The sequence below is a fragment of the Agelaius tricolor genome, unplaced genomic scaffold, assembly GCF_023055355.1.
Source record: "Agelaius tricolor isolate 1412-34295 unplaced genomic scaffold, bAgeTri1.0.p SCAF_6, whole genome shotgun sequence".
Classification (NCBI taxonomy): Eukaryota; Metazoa; Chordata; class Aves; order Passeriformes; family Icteridae; genus Agelaius; species Agelaius tricolor.
Window position 1 is genome coordinate 48,283,557 of NW_027269266.1, and position 15,189 is coordinate 48,298,745.

Sequence of the window (15,189 nt, forward strand, 5' to 3'; positions counted from 1 at the left end):
TCTGAACTATGAAAACTAAGAAGTTACCTTAAAACAGTCTAACAATCATCTCACCATTGCTTTCAGCAAAACAATGCAATGTTTTTGCCAAATAAAGGGAATTGAATGAGTCTAACCAGGGCAGAATTTGGAGTTGGTCAGGTGTCAGTCTGAGAGTCTGGAAGGGTGCAGAGCTGCTGCCTCCTGATGTGCCTGGCATCCCCTCAGCCTAGGGAAAAGCTGTTCTGTCCTCTTTGAGACACAGAAGGGAGCAGGAAAAGAAGGAAAGCTGACTGTGACAATACTACTTGTAAGTGCTTTCAGGGTTCATACAAACATAAAAACAAACACGAAGGAGCTCATTTCGGGCATTGTCGTAAGGATCGCAAGGATTCACACTGAGAATCTGAGCTTTACTCCAAAGGAGAAAAGAAAAAAGAGTGCAGCATCCCCTTGCTGTTTGTTAATGCAAATTGAGTAACTGCAGAGAAACTGGAAAGCTTTGAATTTACCCTTCCAGCATACCTGAAGGCACATGAGTCATAGCACCAGCTATTTAATTAAAAAAAAAAAAATTTCCTTTTTGGCCTCACTCCTGATGGGTGTAATTTCTTCTTTAACTGTTGTTCCACTGCATTTCAGGAAATGGAGGAATGCTTTCTCCCTGGGGTATGTCCCACATCAGAATGCTGCCACATGCCCTGCATTTGACCTTTGCTTTTTATTTTTTGTTTAAAGGGAGGAGTTTGTTTTTTAGAGGAACAAAAATGAATTGTTTTCTCAGAAATGCTTTTATGATGATAAGACAGATGTGGGAGAGGAAAAAAAAGAGAATTTATGCTTAAACAAAGGACAGGGAAAGGTCAGAAAGCAATCTGCAGGATGGCAGGAGCACTTCAGCTATTCCTCAGAGCAATTTCTCTGAGCAATGAAAGAAGTAAAACCAATTGCATATGCCTCAAATACAAAACAAAAACACGGTTAAAATAGATGTCAGACTGCATTTTCATACTTTTTTTTTTGTCCTTGTAAAAAAATAGTGTAATTTCCAGACCACTACAACATCATTCACATTGTGGTGTGCTGCTAATAAGGCTGGAGACAATGCAATTTCTTGTCAGTCATCAGTCAGAGGCTCTCAGGACAGATTTCATCAGTGAAAGAATCCACAACATGAGAGGCCTGCTTTTGTTGTGAAGTGTGTTTATTACCCATGAACCCCTGTACGGTGATTTCCTTATAGCAATGGTTTTTTTCCTTCAATTTTCCCATCTCCTCTGCTAGCACTTTCAGTGTGTAACCAACCCCAAGAAGTTCACTGCAGCCAAGTGATTTCAATATCAAAATGAAGCCTTTGGATAAGGAAAGTTTCCTGTGGCAAAAGAAAATCAATGGGAAGAGAAGTCCTGTGCCACCTTTCACTTCAGCTGAGTGGCATATTTTTTTGGTAATATCTCATATTGGTTTGAACGGGATGTCAGGCACTACTGATTATCAAATCAACAGATCTATTTGGCCTGGAATATTTACTGAGAGGAGTGAAATAATGAAATCTAGTCCTAGTCTATCCTGCAAAGCACTAACCATGTTATTTTTTGGCAGCCAATGGGAATTCCTAGTGAACATGACTTACCCAGCATTATATAAACAAACAGCACACTGTGGTGCAGGTTATAAAAGTGACAGAGCAGTATTCAACTCTGTCATTCATTGAAAACAGATCATACAGTATTTGAAAACATTTTCATAGATGTTTCAGGGCTTCTACAGAGGGGAAAGTGTCAAAGTATTAATGAAAAAATGGATTGAAATAAAGAATTACAATCGCTTCATCAAAATCAATTAAAATATAATTTAGACATAATTTTATTTTACAGAAAAAAAATTTCCAAATTTCCAAAACCTTTCAAATTTTTAATAAAATTTAAAAATATTTTTTTACATAATTAGCTGTTTTGCCATTACTTATATTGCAGTTGTTATGTATATTTGCCCTTTGTTTCTAGAAAATACATTCAATCTTGTCTCATAGGCCAAGAGGACACAGTACAAGATTCCAGGAGCTGCTATTAGAAAGAAAATGTAGGACTCCCCTCTTTCCCAAGTCTAGGAAGCTTGACAACACACATAAGTTGTTTCAGTGCTTTACTTGATTTAAAAGGCATAATGCAAGTTAAATTGACAATGTAAATGTAATGGGCTGTAAATGAATTCTTCCAAAGACCTCATTATCAGCATTGTTTGTTACAGAGATTTTACAATTATTTCAATCATAGGATGCCCCCAGTCTGTTTTGTGTAATTTATCCTCTAGCTTTTTCCCCAGGATCCCATTGTTTTTTCTGTAGGGAAGCCTCATGAACTCACGTGCACTAAATCACACTTGGGGATATTCTAGATGAGTACAGCTGTCTTCAGCACAACAGATAGGAAATTGGCAATTTAAACCTTGTACATAAGATCTAAAGGATTTAGAGAGCCCTTTTTAGCCTGGAACAGATTTGATATTGAAAGCAGAGATCTGATGTCATGTTTAAATGGCCCAACACCGTATGGCACAGCCATCCCTGCTCTAACAAGAGTACTTCTGCATGAGCACCAGCTCACAGCAAGTTTCACTGCATGCCCAAATTATCCCTGTCAGAGCTCTGGGCCCTCGGCTGCCCCGGGACATGATAAGGAGAAGAGTATAACATATATAATATTACTGCCATTGCTATGGAAGTGCTTACAGGCCAGCCAAAACCAGGGTTTGCCTGTGCTAGGTGCTTAATTATTCCCAATTATTATTATATTAATGGCATGTTTTTATTCTGTTTGCTCCACATGCAGGAAAAAAATAAATGCTTTAACTTAGAGCTAGCTTTGGTGGAAGGTTGGGGCCTTCCTATCCATAACAGGAACAAACCCCTCACAAATAAAAGTCAATGTGATGAGTCCTGGCAATATAGAAAAAGCTATGAAGTGAATTCAGTGAATATGGCATGGTAATGATAATTATCTTTAATTATCTTTTCTTTGCCCCCCTCATTTTTTTTTTATAATGTCAACACATGATCTGTAAGAGATTGACCTAATTCCAGCCTGAACAGGTTTTTTCCCTTACCATACAACTGCATTAGTGAACAGAAATACTAAATATGCATTACCATTATTCATGACAAATAATTTGCTAAATTAACTGAAATTACTGTATTCACATTCTGAGGAGCTGCTGTATGAACAGTCCTGAACTGAATGGACATGTTTAATAGTTTGCTTTTGAAGCAGCACAGCATGGTGAAAGCTGATGAAATTCCTGCATGCAAGCACAGTGGAAGCCATTACCTAGAGAAGCAGCTGCTTCCCTTCTGCTGCACTAGAAATACATCATATTTATTGGAATTTAAAAAATAATCATGCCAGAGATTCGTCCACATCTGGTGATGTGAATATTTGGTGATATGAAAACAATCCCTTGGCTTTTAGAAGAGGATGGTCCAGTATGTGAGCAACATCAGCAATGGACAAAGATTTCTGTGACAAAATGAAATAAAAGTGAACATAGATATAAATGAAAGTGGCTGAAGTGTGTGGGGAGGAAATGCAGTCCACAACACAGCATCAGGTAAAAAGATTGCCTATTTTTGCTATAAACTTTATGCTTCCTATAAGTGTGGCGAAAAGAGAGCAGGGTAAGGATATTTGCAAAATAATTCTCAGATTTTGAATTGGAAAAAATCCCTGAGAAAGAGTTGAAAACCAGAATATCAAATGCCAGGTACTGTCCCCTACTGCCAAATTAGCTTCATGAGGGGACTCTGGTGTCTGGTGACTTAGGCTGCTGGCAGGATTCCTGGTTCAGAGAGGAATATAAAAGCAGAGGAGCACTTTATGAGGCTACAGGTTTCTTTAACATCAGGGATACTGATGAGAAGAGCCTTCACATTTTTATCTAAAACTTTGAGAAAGCTTTTAAAATTATTAGTAAAAGAAGTGGATTAGACAGTCAAACAAGAAAAAAGAAATTTGTACTTTTCTTCTCAATTTTTGAGTTGTTGGATCCTGCTTTTCCTTGCTCCTCAACTTTCTTTCTCATGCAGACCTGTGCATCCACAGTACATTGTTCTCTTATAATCATTGCTTTTGAAATTCCAGAACATATATTAAGCATTTCCAAAGGACTTACATAAATGTGGGAGCCCTGTGCCTTCCCTTATCCCAGCAGGTTCAATCCCTAACCCAGTTTGAGGTACTAAAAGACTTGATCTACTTATGGACGGATAAAATTTTTAAGCAAATGCTGGCCTCCCAATATAGGAGATATTCAACCCAAATGTCATACCTACATGTCTAAATGACTAGGCAGCTTTTGTTTAAATCCATGTTTTTCTTCTAAAGAAGTTACCATGACATTGTGCTTATTGGAATTTATAGTTATGCAGTTCAAGACTAAGGAATACCCTCTGCCAGACCTGCTACTACTACAGGCATTCCTGATGCATTTTGTTCTTGTGCTATTTGATTTAAACAGGTAACACATAGTCCTCATAAGAGGTGTGGTTTTAAATAACCACATTTAAATATACACATGGGTGTACAGTTTGAATTGTTAGCAAGAAGTATTAAACAGCATTTACTTGTTTATTTAATGAAGCTGAAGCATCAATTCCATTGTGGTTTTTTCCCCCTCGGGCAAATAGTTCCCCCCCAACTCTGCCTCCTGCACAAGGCATTTACCTTTTATGCAGAATGGCCCAGTATTTACCTTTTATGCAGAATGGCCCATCGTAGGCAGTTCTGGAGCAGTCACAGGAGTAGCCATTGTATTTCTCCACGCATTTGCCCCCGTTGGCACAGTACATGCCATAGCTGGTGCAGTGGCCAGAGCAGCCAGGCTTCACCCCGGGCGTGACCTTGGCTCTCTCCTCCAGGTCCAGCGTCACCCCGTTCATCCTCAGGGAGCGAATGCAGCCCAGGAATCCTCGCTGGCCTCCTGCAGCACCTGAGAGGGAACGTTGGACTGTGAGACAGCACTGAATGGGTTTTATTCCTGTTGCTTCACATGAAATATCCTGTGGTAACTTCTTTATAATTGTCTTGTACTAATGACAATAAATCAGTGAGGCCAAGCCCTTTGATATCATACCATTAGCAAGCATAAATAGTAGTTTTTTATCAATGCTTGCTTTATACTAATTAGACATTTGAGATTCTAGCCCTGGAAGATTTCCTTTCATTTCAATTTCAATGTTTTTAGAGATAAGAGTGGAAGAAATAAGCTTGGCTCAACTGCTAAGGTGTAGCCTTTCTCTCCTAATGGTTAGTAACGGTGGGTGCTAGTAATAATGCCATAATGTTATGAGTAGAACAGCTGCCCATTTTTTTTAAAAGGTTGCAGAGTTAACAGGTTGGGCCAGTTGCTGCCAGGGTGGAGTTCTAACTGTTTGGTATTGTAATCACCTGTCATTTTTCGTTAACTACCTGTCGTTGATGGTTAAGAATTCCACTTTTGTCGAGTGATGCCCTGCTGCTTCCTAGAGGATGACACCCAGACGGTGAAGGGGAAGGGACATTGAGTCGACATGCAAATGACATCAGATCCAGCATGCAACGGTAGAGACCCCTCACCAAACCTAGCCAAACACCCCTAAAACAATGAGCCAACACAAAATTGATGAATCAAAGTGATGACTGGACATGAGGAACAGAATCTGGTATCCACCAATGCCTTTTTACCTCTCACCCTAAGCTCAAAAGATGCCGGCTAGACAGAGGCCCTTGAATGTTGGACTGAAGCATAAGGGAATTTCTCAGTGCTCTTGTGAGGATGGGATCCTCAGCTCTACCCACAGACCAGTGGACAAAGCTGTGCACTTTCTTCTCTGAGTCATGTCTGGGAGCAGTGGTGGTGTGAGAGTGGAGCAATTGGTTCTTCCCCCCCCTGAGCTGGTCACTTTTAATAAAGGCATTAAAAAGGAGAAAGGTCTCCTGCCCGTGTTTATTTCACGTAATGTGCTATGGAGTGTTACACTTTTCAAAGTCACAATGAGCAAAAAAAAAAAGGAGTCAAATCTCCAGTCTCGGTTACAATAGGAAATATTCACATTGATTTCCAAGAATTATCATGTATACTATTTACTTATCAGAGCATAGACTGGAGGATCGAACACTGAAAAACTACATTTGACAAGCTGGGTTGAGTTGGTTTTTTTTAGTAGGTAATAAGAACTGTCCTTTTTCACCCCAAGTAAACACTCCCTGAAAAAATGTGATTTCAGCTAGGTAAGTCTTATCTGAGGCTGGATTAGAAACAGCAACAAAAAAACCCCAAACTAAAAAATGTGAGTAAATAACAATGAGTGCTGGCATCTTTTCTGCTCATCTCTCCTCTCTTTGATTACTGCAATGCTGCAGGTGCCAGAGAGTCCCTGAGGAGATCTGAATACTCATCACCACAGAGCACAGAGACTGATATTTACCTGAGTGGGAAAGAAAACTAAATACAAACCAGAGAGGGCTGCTTCAAACCAAGTACCAGTAACTGGATGATTTGGAGTAGGAGCAGGCAAGGATTGGTCTCTGCTGAGTGCACATGGCAGAGGGTGTTCTGGTGTGCTTCCATTCTATGTACACTTGTAGCCATGATATTTTATGAAAAAGCCTTTCCTTATGATTTTTTCCCCTGAGAAGCTGGGAGGCCTCAGGAGCAAAATGTAAACAATGATTATCTGCTGCTGTGGCATGCAGCAGGTGGATCTGTGATTGGTCTCATGTGGTTGTCTCTAATTAATGGCCAATCACAGTGAGCTGGCTCAGACTCTGTCCGAGCCACAAGCTTTTGTTATCATTCCTTCTTTTTCTATTCTTAGCTGGCCTTCTGATGAAATCCTTTCTTCTATTCTTTTAGTATAGTTTTAATATAATATATATAATAAAATAATAAATCAAGCCTTCTGAAACATGGAGTCAGATCCTTGTCTCTTCCCTCATCCTAAGACCCCTGTGATCACTGTCACATACACTCTTATATACTGCAGTGATGAAAAACCTTCTTTGCCCTCTCAGTCACTGTCCTAGCCCCTAGGACACAAAGTCATCACCCTTCAGTCCTTCTTGCTCACCCAAAGAATAGATATTTATTCTACAGAAAATGGAAAAGGAGGCACCAAAACAATTCCTGTTCAGCATTACCCTCCAGGGCCCCAATATTCAGGTATTCATTCTGAGCACTCCAACTCAAGTCCATTCTAGGTCTGACCCCAGGTTTAAAGCTATTCTCTGGTATGTGTGCTCCACTCACCAAGTTATATGAAATAGATGTAATTCAGAAAGAAAAAAAATCTGGTGCAGATGATGACATTTGTTTTTTTGGCAATAAAGGTACTATATTTCAAAACATTGCTGGTGTTACAGTCAATTCAAAACTAACAAATAAAATCATCATTATCAACAATTTTCAAAGAACTCAGGCTAGGAAAAAAAATTCCATCTCTTCCTGTTTACAGCAAAAGGCTTGGTATTTTTTAAAGGTTAAGTGCTCCTCTTTTAAACAAACTTTATCTTTCAGCTTATTTTCAAATTGCCATTTCTAGGATCACAGCAGCAAAGGAGAATCTGAGCTTGTAAATAACACCTGCACATCTGGTGACACATTATACACAGTTTGCAGTGACACTGGGCTGATTACTATGGCAATGAAGGCTTTAAACATAATTTTTATTTCATTTGAGTTGTTGAATGCTGGCTAACATGGAGAAAAAAGATAATTTTTTTCTCTTTTCACTTCCTTCTTCTCTTGTGACAGATATCTAGAGAGGTATGAAAGTGCTTCTTTGCTCAACATTTCATGCAGTTCTGGTTCCAGCTAATGGCACTTGGCACGTCAGCACTTTGCAGCCCTGTGGCTCACGGTTGGAGAAATACAAATGCTGCTGGAATAGCCTACCCCAAATGTAGTAGAAACCAGTAGCTCCAGAAAGCAGCTGGACTAACTTGGTTCCAGGGAATGCATTTGTGTAACACTGTGTGGTGCTTTCATACATCAAATGAATAAATAGCCCAGGGGATTAAAGGGAGAAGACTGCAGTGAGAGCTGTGAATGCAAAAGTATGGCCAATGATCAAATCTAGAGAGCCTGGAAGTGCTGCCGAGGCTAGGATGGGCACTGCAGGCACATGCAGTCCTGGCAAGAACTCTACAGAAATTTTCACTTCTGTGGTGAAAAAGTGTTTGTGTGTCTGGGAAAAGACTCTCAGCAAAAAAGGAGTTTGGCACTGCAATCTGCTGGAGGCACTTTCAGCCAGGAGATGCAGGTGGAGAGAGACAAAAAGGACAAGTTCCTAATGCACAATATTTTTCTCTTAGTTGATCTTTGTATTTCTGTAATTATGGGCACATTTGTCCTTTTTTTCCTTTTTCTTTTTCCCCCCTTTGCTGTCCCACAAACACTTGAGGAGCACAACTTTCTACATTCACTAACTGCTGCTGGCAAGACACCAGGCAAAGAATGTTCAGCACCGTGAGAGCAAAGCCTGGCTGCCTCCTCTGTGCCTTACCGACATAGAGCTGGCTGTACAATTCCAGCCGCGTGTGTCCTTCTGTTGGAGCTTTCTGGACCTCCAGGGGAAGCTGGTCCACCTGCAGGCTGGCCTGCTTGACGTTCCTCTCGGCATTGACCCGGTGCCATTGGTCATCGTTGAGCGGGTTGGGAGATCTCACCACGATTTCCACCGGCCCGTTTCCCACGTCGAACGAGAAGGAGACCTCGGTAGCAGCTGAAATAGCAAGCAGGAGGTGTCCACAATCTGTTTGCAGTCTTTGTAAACAAGTTCATTTACGCTTCCCAAAGAGTACAGGGTCATATCAAATAGAAATGTGCACTGCTAAGTCATCTTTTTATCATCTATTCATCTTTCTGAATTTATAGGCCTATTCAGTTCCTTCTAACTTGAGTAGGAGTTTGACTTTTAGAAGTCAAACTTCTTGACTTCATCAGCAGACCCTCAACCAATTGTATTAATCTTTGCACCCTGCAGCCTTCCAGTTTACACTTTTTAAATTTTTTTTTTAAGGAATAAGCATTTTGATAAAAAAATGGTGGAGAAGTCTAAATTTTTGTTTTGATTTTGAGAGGCAATCAATTCTTGCAATGAACTAAAAATGCTGTGGGTAAGAGCCATGTGACATTTTATGGCTGAAAAGAAATGTGACGAGGTCTCTGGTGTTGAGATGACCCCGAGGTGTTAGAAAGTCTCTTTTTCCCAGCCCTGCATTTGAAGAAGGAGTCAGAATTCCTTGGCTCTCATTCTCAAGGTTGTTTATTTTCTGTTATCTGTAACATTCTTTCTCCACCTGCCGAGGTCTGTCCAGCAGGTCAGGTTAAGGCACACTGCATGCCCCTGAGGCGGTGTTAGTTTTTTATACTAAAAACTATGAGTACATTATTTACAATAATTTTCCAATACCTATCACCTATGTTAGACAGTCTGTTTCTACTCTAAACCAATCCAAAAGTGCCACCATCATACCGGAGATAGAGGCTAAGAAGAAGAAAGAGGAAGGAAAAGGTACACCCAAATCCCTCCATCTTGTCTTCTGAAGCCCCGTTCTAAACACCCCAAAATTCTACTTTTCTACCCTGTGATAAATTCACTAACATTCTACTCAAACTCTTGTGGCTTGTACATCTTCATACAAAGTTGGTAGTTTTTTCCAAGGGCTAAAATCAAAGGCACACGTGTCTTTGACTCCATGCCAAGGTCTCTGAGCCCCCTGCCAGGGTCCTAAGTCCTCCAGGGCAGCCAGAGGGATGTCCTGGGTTCCAACAGAAATGAATCTTTACTAAGCCCTACAGTGCTCTGTTTATAGTGTATGATTAAAACCATGTTTAGAAATTTTATGAATTTCCATTTAGCCCTACTAGTCATTCCTTCAGGTCATCCTTGGCAAATATATAATTGATAACTATTACTGAATGTTGAGTGTGATTAATAATATATAAATTATTTTAATAAAGTACTATAATTACGACTTTCTTATTGAAATTTAGTTTAAATATCTTTGGGCTGCAAATTCTATTCTGGTGGCAAGAGATCAGATGAAAGGGTTAAAAAAGAAAGGATTATCAATTACAGCATTCACAAATGAGAATACCAGACAGAAGTAAAGACAACCAAGAGTTCAATTTAATTTGGTTTTCCTACACACAAAATAAAAAAGTCAGAGCTCCCTTTTAATTTCCTTCAAAGATCTTGGGTGCCCAGTTAGGGTCTAAGTGTTCCAGAACAGCTGTGGTTTCTGCTTAGGTTGAATTGATAATGCACTATTATAAAACTCTTATTCATCAAAGCTATAAAATTGGGGTAAAATCCATGTTCATTATCACTAAAAATGCTGATAAATAGTGCGAAATATTTTTGTGCATGACCTAATAGATTTTCACAAGGTTATATCAGATTGACTTGACAGCATTTTTAAGAAAATTGAATACATAGGAATAGTTTTTACAGAAAATGTACTTTCAACACAAATTTATTATAGAATTGATTTTTTCAAAATTGGCTACTTCTAAAAGAAAAAAATTGAAAAGCTGTTGTTCTTTTTGTTCTCTGCTGAATAAAATAATTTAACTTATTGAATAAACTGCCTTTTATAAGCCATGAATTTATTCTGTTTGTCCTTTCACACTTTACAAGGCACAAAATCTGTACAAGCCAGAGCTTCCTGTTACAGAAATAAAGATATTTAGTTTTAATGTTATTTGTTGCAGTGTGATGGCCATTTCAGGTGTGCCAACCTTTCCCCTCCCCCTTTGCCCTCGTGCTAAGAGCTGTCCATCAATCTTAACATTCCAGCAAGGGCGTTGTGTGGTTGGCATAAGTTCAAAAGATGCCCCTCAGGTCCGGGCTCATTGGCCTGTCCAAGTGTCTTTATCCCTTGAACCTTCCCCTCCTCCCACCTGGTTGGCCCTCACCTGTCCCTTCCCCTCCCCCTGTCCCCGGGGCTTAAAAGGAGACGAGACCATGCGGTCGGCCATTCTATTGGGAGCTGTTTCAGAGGTCTACCATCCTGGAATAAAACTCTGGATTAAGACTCTATGATAGAATCCTCTCCTTTTTCTCTTCACCGTCGTCTGAACCTTTTCCACCAGAGGTAAACTGAGTTCCTACTATGCCTGGATTTGTTCCAAGTGCCCAGCTGCAGCATCCAGCCGGCCAAAGGTATCTCTGGGGTGAAACACCACAGCTGCTGCCTTTGGTCCAGCAGCAAGGGTCAGACGTGGCCAGGCATGTCCCACCCGGAAATATTGGGATTTATATTCTATAGTTATTATGTTTCATAACTTCAGTGGTTCTGCCTACAAACCCAGGCAAAGTAGGAATTAGAGTAAAACCTCTCCAGTACTTAAGTTGTATGTTGTGTTCAAGTCTATTTTCAAGTGTGTGTGTATAATTTTCCTTTAATTTTGCTTTAAAGAACTGCCTCAGATCTCTTCACTGTCAGGCTTGAATAGTTTCCCAAAAGTTGTCTGTCCACAGGACTGTAAAATTAGCCTATTAGCAGACTTTAGCCTATTAGCAGACTTTTTCTCTTATTCTGAGGCAGCTGATGACATTGTCAATATGGCTACTGTGTACTTTGACTATTATCTATTCAGAATTTTTGAAAACCGCCACAAGAATGCTTTTTTGCTTGCAAACTTTTGTTCTTGTGGATAGAAGTATTCCTAATTCTTTAAAAGAAAGTTATTCTTCTTTTAAAAGGGAGAGTGAAGAAAATTGGCAAATAAAGATATTTCAAGTAGAAGCTCTGTCCCTGCATAATCTAACTTAATGCATAGCTTTAAACTAAAATTTGTATCACAGACTAAAAGATATGTAATTCAATTTGTAGTTTTCTGAGAAAATTGGTCCCTTTGAAATTAGTACCAATTGTATAAATTTATATTATATTTTTATATTTTATTTTTATATTTAATCTTATAGTTAGGGAAAGACTAGTTTTCCAGCAAAATCTTCTCATCATAGGTAATTTTCAGTGCATATATCTACTGAGATGCTGAAAGTTAGAGAAGATAATACCACATCTATGGACTTCCTGATCCTTCCTCAACCTACCTAAAAACATGTTTCCCATACCAAAGGTGAGGAAATGTATTTTCTAGACTGATGGACTGAAAAAAGCCATGAAATATGCCAATGAAAAGAGCTTCACAGATGGGCAGAGGCTGCAAATGGGATGTCTCACATACAAGTTATGTTACTGGTTTTGACTTTTCATTCTTAGTTCCATTTTCAGCCTCTGGAATAAGTACTTTCCAACCAGGGACATCTCTAAGTAAGATGACAAGTCTTAACAGAAATGGATGAATATCTGACCACAGGCACATTAGTCAGAAAATGAAGACAAAAGAAATTTCACACCCCCAAAAAATGAGACAGGTAGCGTGGTGACAACTGACAGGCAGAAGGCTGAGGTACTCAACGTTCTTTTTGTCTCAGTTTTTACTGGCAATTGCTCTTCCAACATCTCTTGAGATCCTGACTCTCAAGGCTGGGAGAATGAAGAGTTCAAGGTCGGGTTTGAGCACACTGTGCCGCCCCCAGTCCTTCTTTTTCCTCTATGCCAACTTTTCTGCTGAGCAAGGTGTTGTCCTTTTGGGCAATGATCAACTGTCCTGGCTGTGTCCCTTTCCAATGCCTCTGCTACCCGCAGTTTCCTGACTGGGATAGAGAGAAAGCTTTGGCACTGTGCAAGCATTACTAGCAATAGGCAAAACACTGGTGTGGTATCAAAGCTATTCTAGGCACAAATTCAAAACACAACACCATATGGGCTGCTAGGGAGAATACTAACTCCGCCTCAGCCAGAGACAGTAAAACATCCAATTTGTTCAGAAGTTCAGTATAACTTATATAAGAAGACCGGCAATTGTTTAGCTTTTTTTTCCCCTCAGTATGTTGTACTTTTCAGTCTCTGTCTACACATACAATCCTTGGTGATATAACCTCTTTTACTCAAATACATCTTTGATTGATGTGACAGTGACAGACAATTTTGTCAAACATTTGAATAGGGGGATTGAAAAGATATCTAACATACCTGTGCATATGTGAGTATTTATTCAGAATGACTGACTCAGCATAGGATTTTTTTCCAAAAAGATGTAGGAAATGAGCTGCAAAAAAATGACCAGAGGTTTATACTGGTCACTTTTTAGGTAATGAAGTGAATTTTCCTAATAATATTTTTATTTTCTAGTCTACCAAATACCGTAAAACTAAAGCCAGTTTTTCTAAGAAATGAGACTAATAATAAGACTTTGAACAAATGTATGAAATTGCCTAATTATTAAAAAAAAAAAAAGTTAATGTGGGTTGTAATTTATTCAGTCAGAACAGGGTTTTGTGATGAAAATTTCATAAAATTGAACAGGAGTGAATTTTTTATGTACTCCTACCACATAAATTCACTCAGTACACTGAGGTTTGTGGCTTAGTTTTACCCTTTCTGTGCCTTGTGCAATTACATATAATTAAATCTGAACACGTTTTTCTCATCGATTCAATTTTCTAAGGTCTCAGGATGTTGTCAGCCATCTGTTCAGAACACAGAAGAGCAACTTTGGCAAACAAAATGCCCTTCTCACTCTTTGTTCTATGTTGTTTTTAGCTCTATTTAGGTCTCGCCATTTCCTCATCTTAAATCCATGAGGCATTTGCCCATAAAAATGAAGGGGTACAACTGAACCACTGTGCAGGAAGACTTGGATAGGGCTGGAAGAGTGGACTGATAAGAACCTGTGAAGTTCAACAAATGCAAATATAAGAAGGTCCACAAAAATCATCAAAGTACTTGAAAACCTATTGGAGGAAAGCCTGAGAAAACTGTGTTTAGCTTTGAGAAAGAAGGCTTGGGGGAGACCTTTTCAGCATTGTTCTGGTACTTAAGGGGTGGCTACAAAAAAGAAGGAGATATCCTTTTGGTAGGAAGTCACATGGAAAAGATGAAGAGTAATGGGTACAGGTTACTCCTGGGGACGCACAAGAGGGAAATTTTTCACAATGAGAACAATCAGCTACTGGGATAATGTTTCCAGGGAAGTATAGGTTCTTCTATACTGGACACTTCTAAGATTCAGCTGGACAGGGTGCTAGGACATTTTGTCTGGACTGTGCTTCTTTTAAGGAAATTTGGACCACATGGTCCTTGAGGCCCCTTCTAACCTGGCATGCTTTGATCTGTGATTCCATAATTCCGTGATTCCATGATTCTATGACTGCATTGTCTGTAGGAGTCCATGCTTCTTGGGTCCTTCCTTTCAAGGCTTTCTAGTCGGTATGCTTTAGTTAAACACAAGTTCTGAGGGTCAGCTGCCGGGGAAGCAGCACACATTTCTGTGTCCTTTGCTATGCACAAGGTCAAGTTACATGAGCTGATAGATATTTCTGGCATTCGAGATCCGTGACCAGCTAGATCTCCCATTTTCCTTGAAACTCCTTGTGTTTCAAGTATCTTTTTTCTCCCCTGTTTTCTAGTTTGATCTTTGTTGATGAATTTCAGGCTAGGATCTCTAGTTATAATGAGGCTGCCAGCAAAGAAAGAGATGTTAATGGATGGGTGGGTACTCACTAGATGCTAAGCAGTAGGTGGATGTTCTCAAGACACATAAACTGGGAAAAAAAAGGCAGAGGGATTACAACTCTTCTCTCAACCACCTGTCTAATGTACGCCCATCTCTCTATTTCTCTCCTTCTCCCCCATTATGCTTTCTTTGAAACATGTCCTCCCTCGTACTTTGTTTCTCTTACATTCCCTGATGTATTTTTATACCCTTCAAATGGAACTGACTGATGTTTTAGTTGACTTACATCAAAGGGACGAGTTTCTAACGTCTTTAGAATCCTTTTGAAATCCCATTCTTAGAACATAAATGCCATGTTACATCTACAATCAGAGTTCACTCACTTGGCTGTAAAATAGCTTACAGCAATAAGCTATAAACTGTAAACTGAATCTGCCAGACAGATATTTGTTCTGAGGAAACAACAGCTTGAAAATATTGTAGCTTTGTAAGGGCAACATCTGCCAAACTTCTTGGACAGTTTGTTTGTAGATACACCTCTGACAAAGGGCTCACTGTCTGAACCTGTAGACAAAATTCAGTGAAATGATTGAAAATGAAAGAAAAATCAATAAAAAGAGAGAGATGATAGATATTTCTAGAGCT

At 39.5% G+C, this 15,189-nt stretch overlaps 1 protein-coding gene across 1 annotated transcript in view; it reads right to left on the reverse strand.

The window, feature by feature from the left end:
- Positions 1–15,189, reverse strand: part of CNTNAP2 (contactin associated protein 2) — a 1,031,572-nt gene that overhangs the window by 86,714 nt on the left and 929,669 nt on the right. Inside the window, exons 17-18 of the mRNA XM_071429755.1 lie at positions 8,516–8,734; positions 4,726–4,962 (exon numbers count right to left, since the gene is read on the reverse strand). Coding sequence (XP_071285856.1) covers positions 4,726–4,962; positions 8,516–8,734 — 456 coding nt within the window. The remainder of the gene's footprint in view (positions 1–4,725; positions 4,963–8,515; positions 8,735–15,189) is intronic.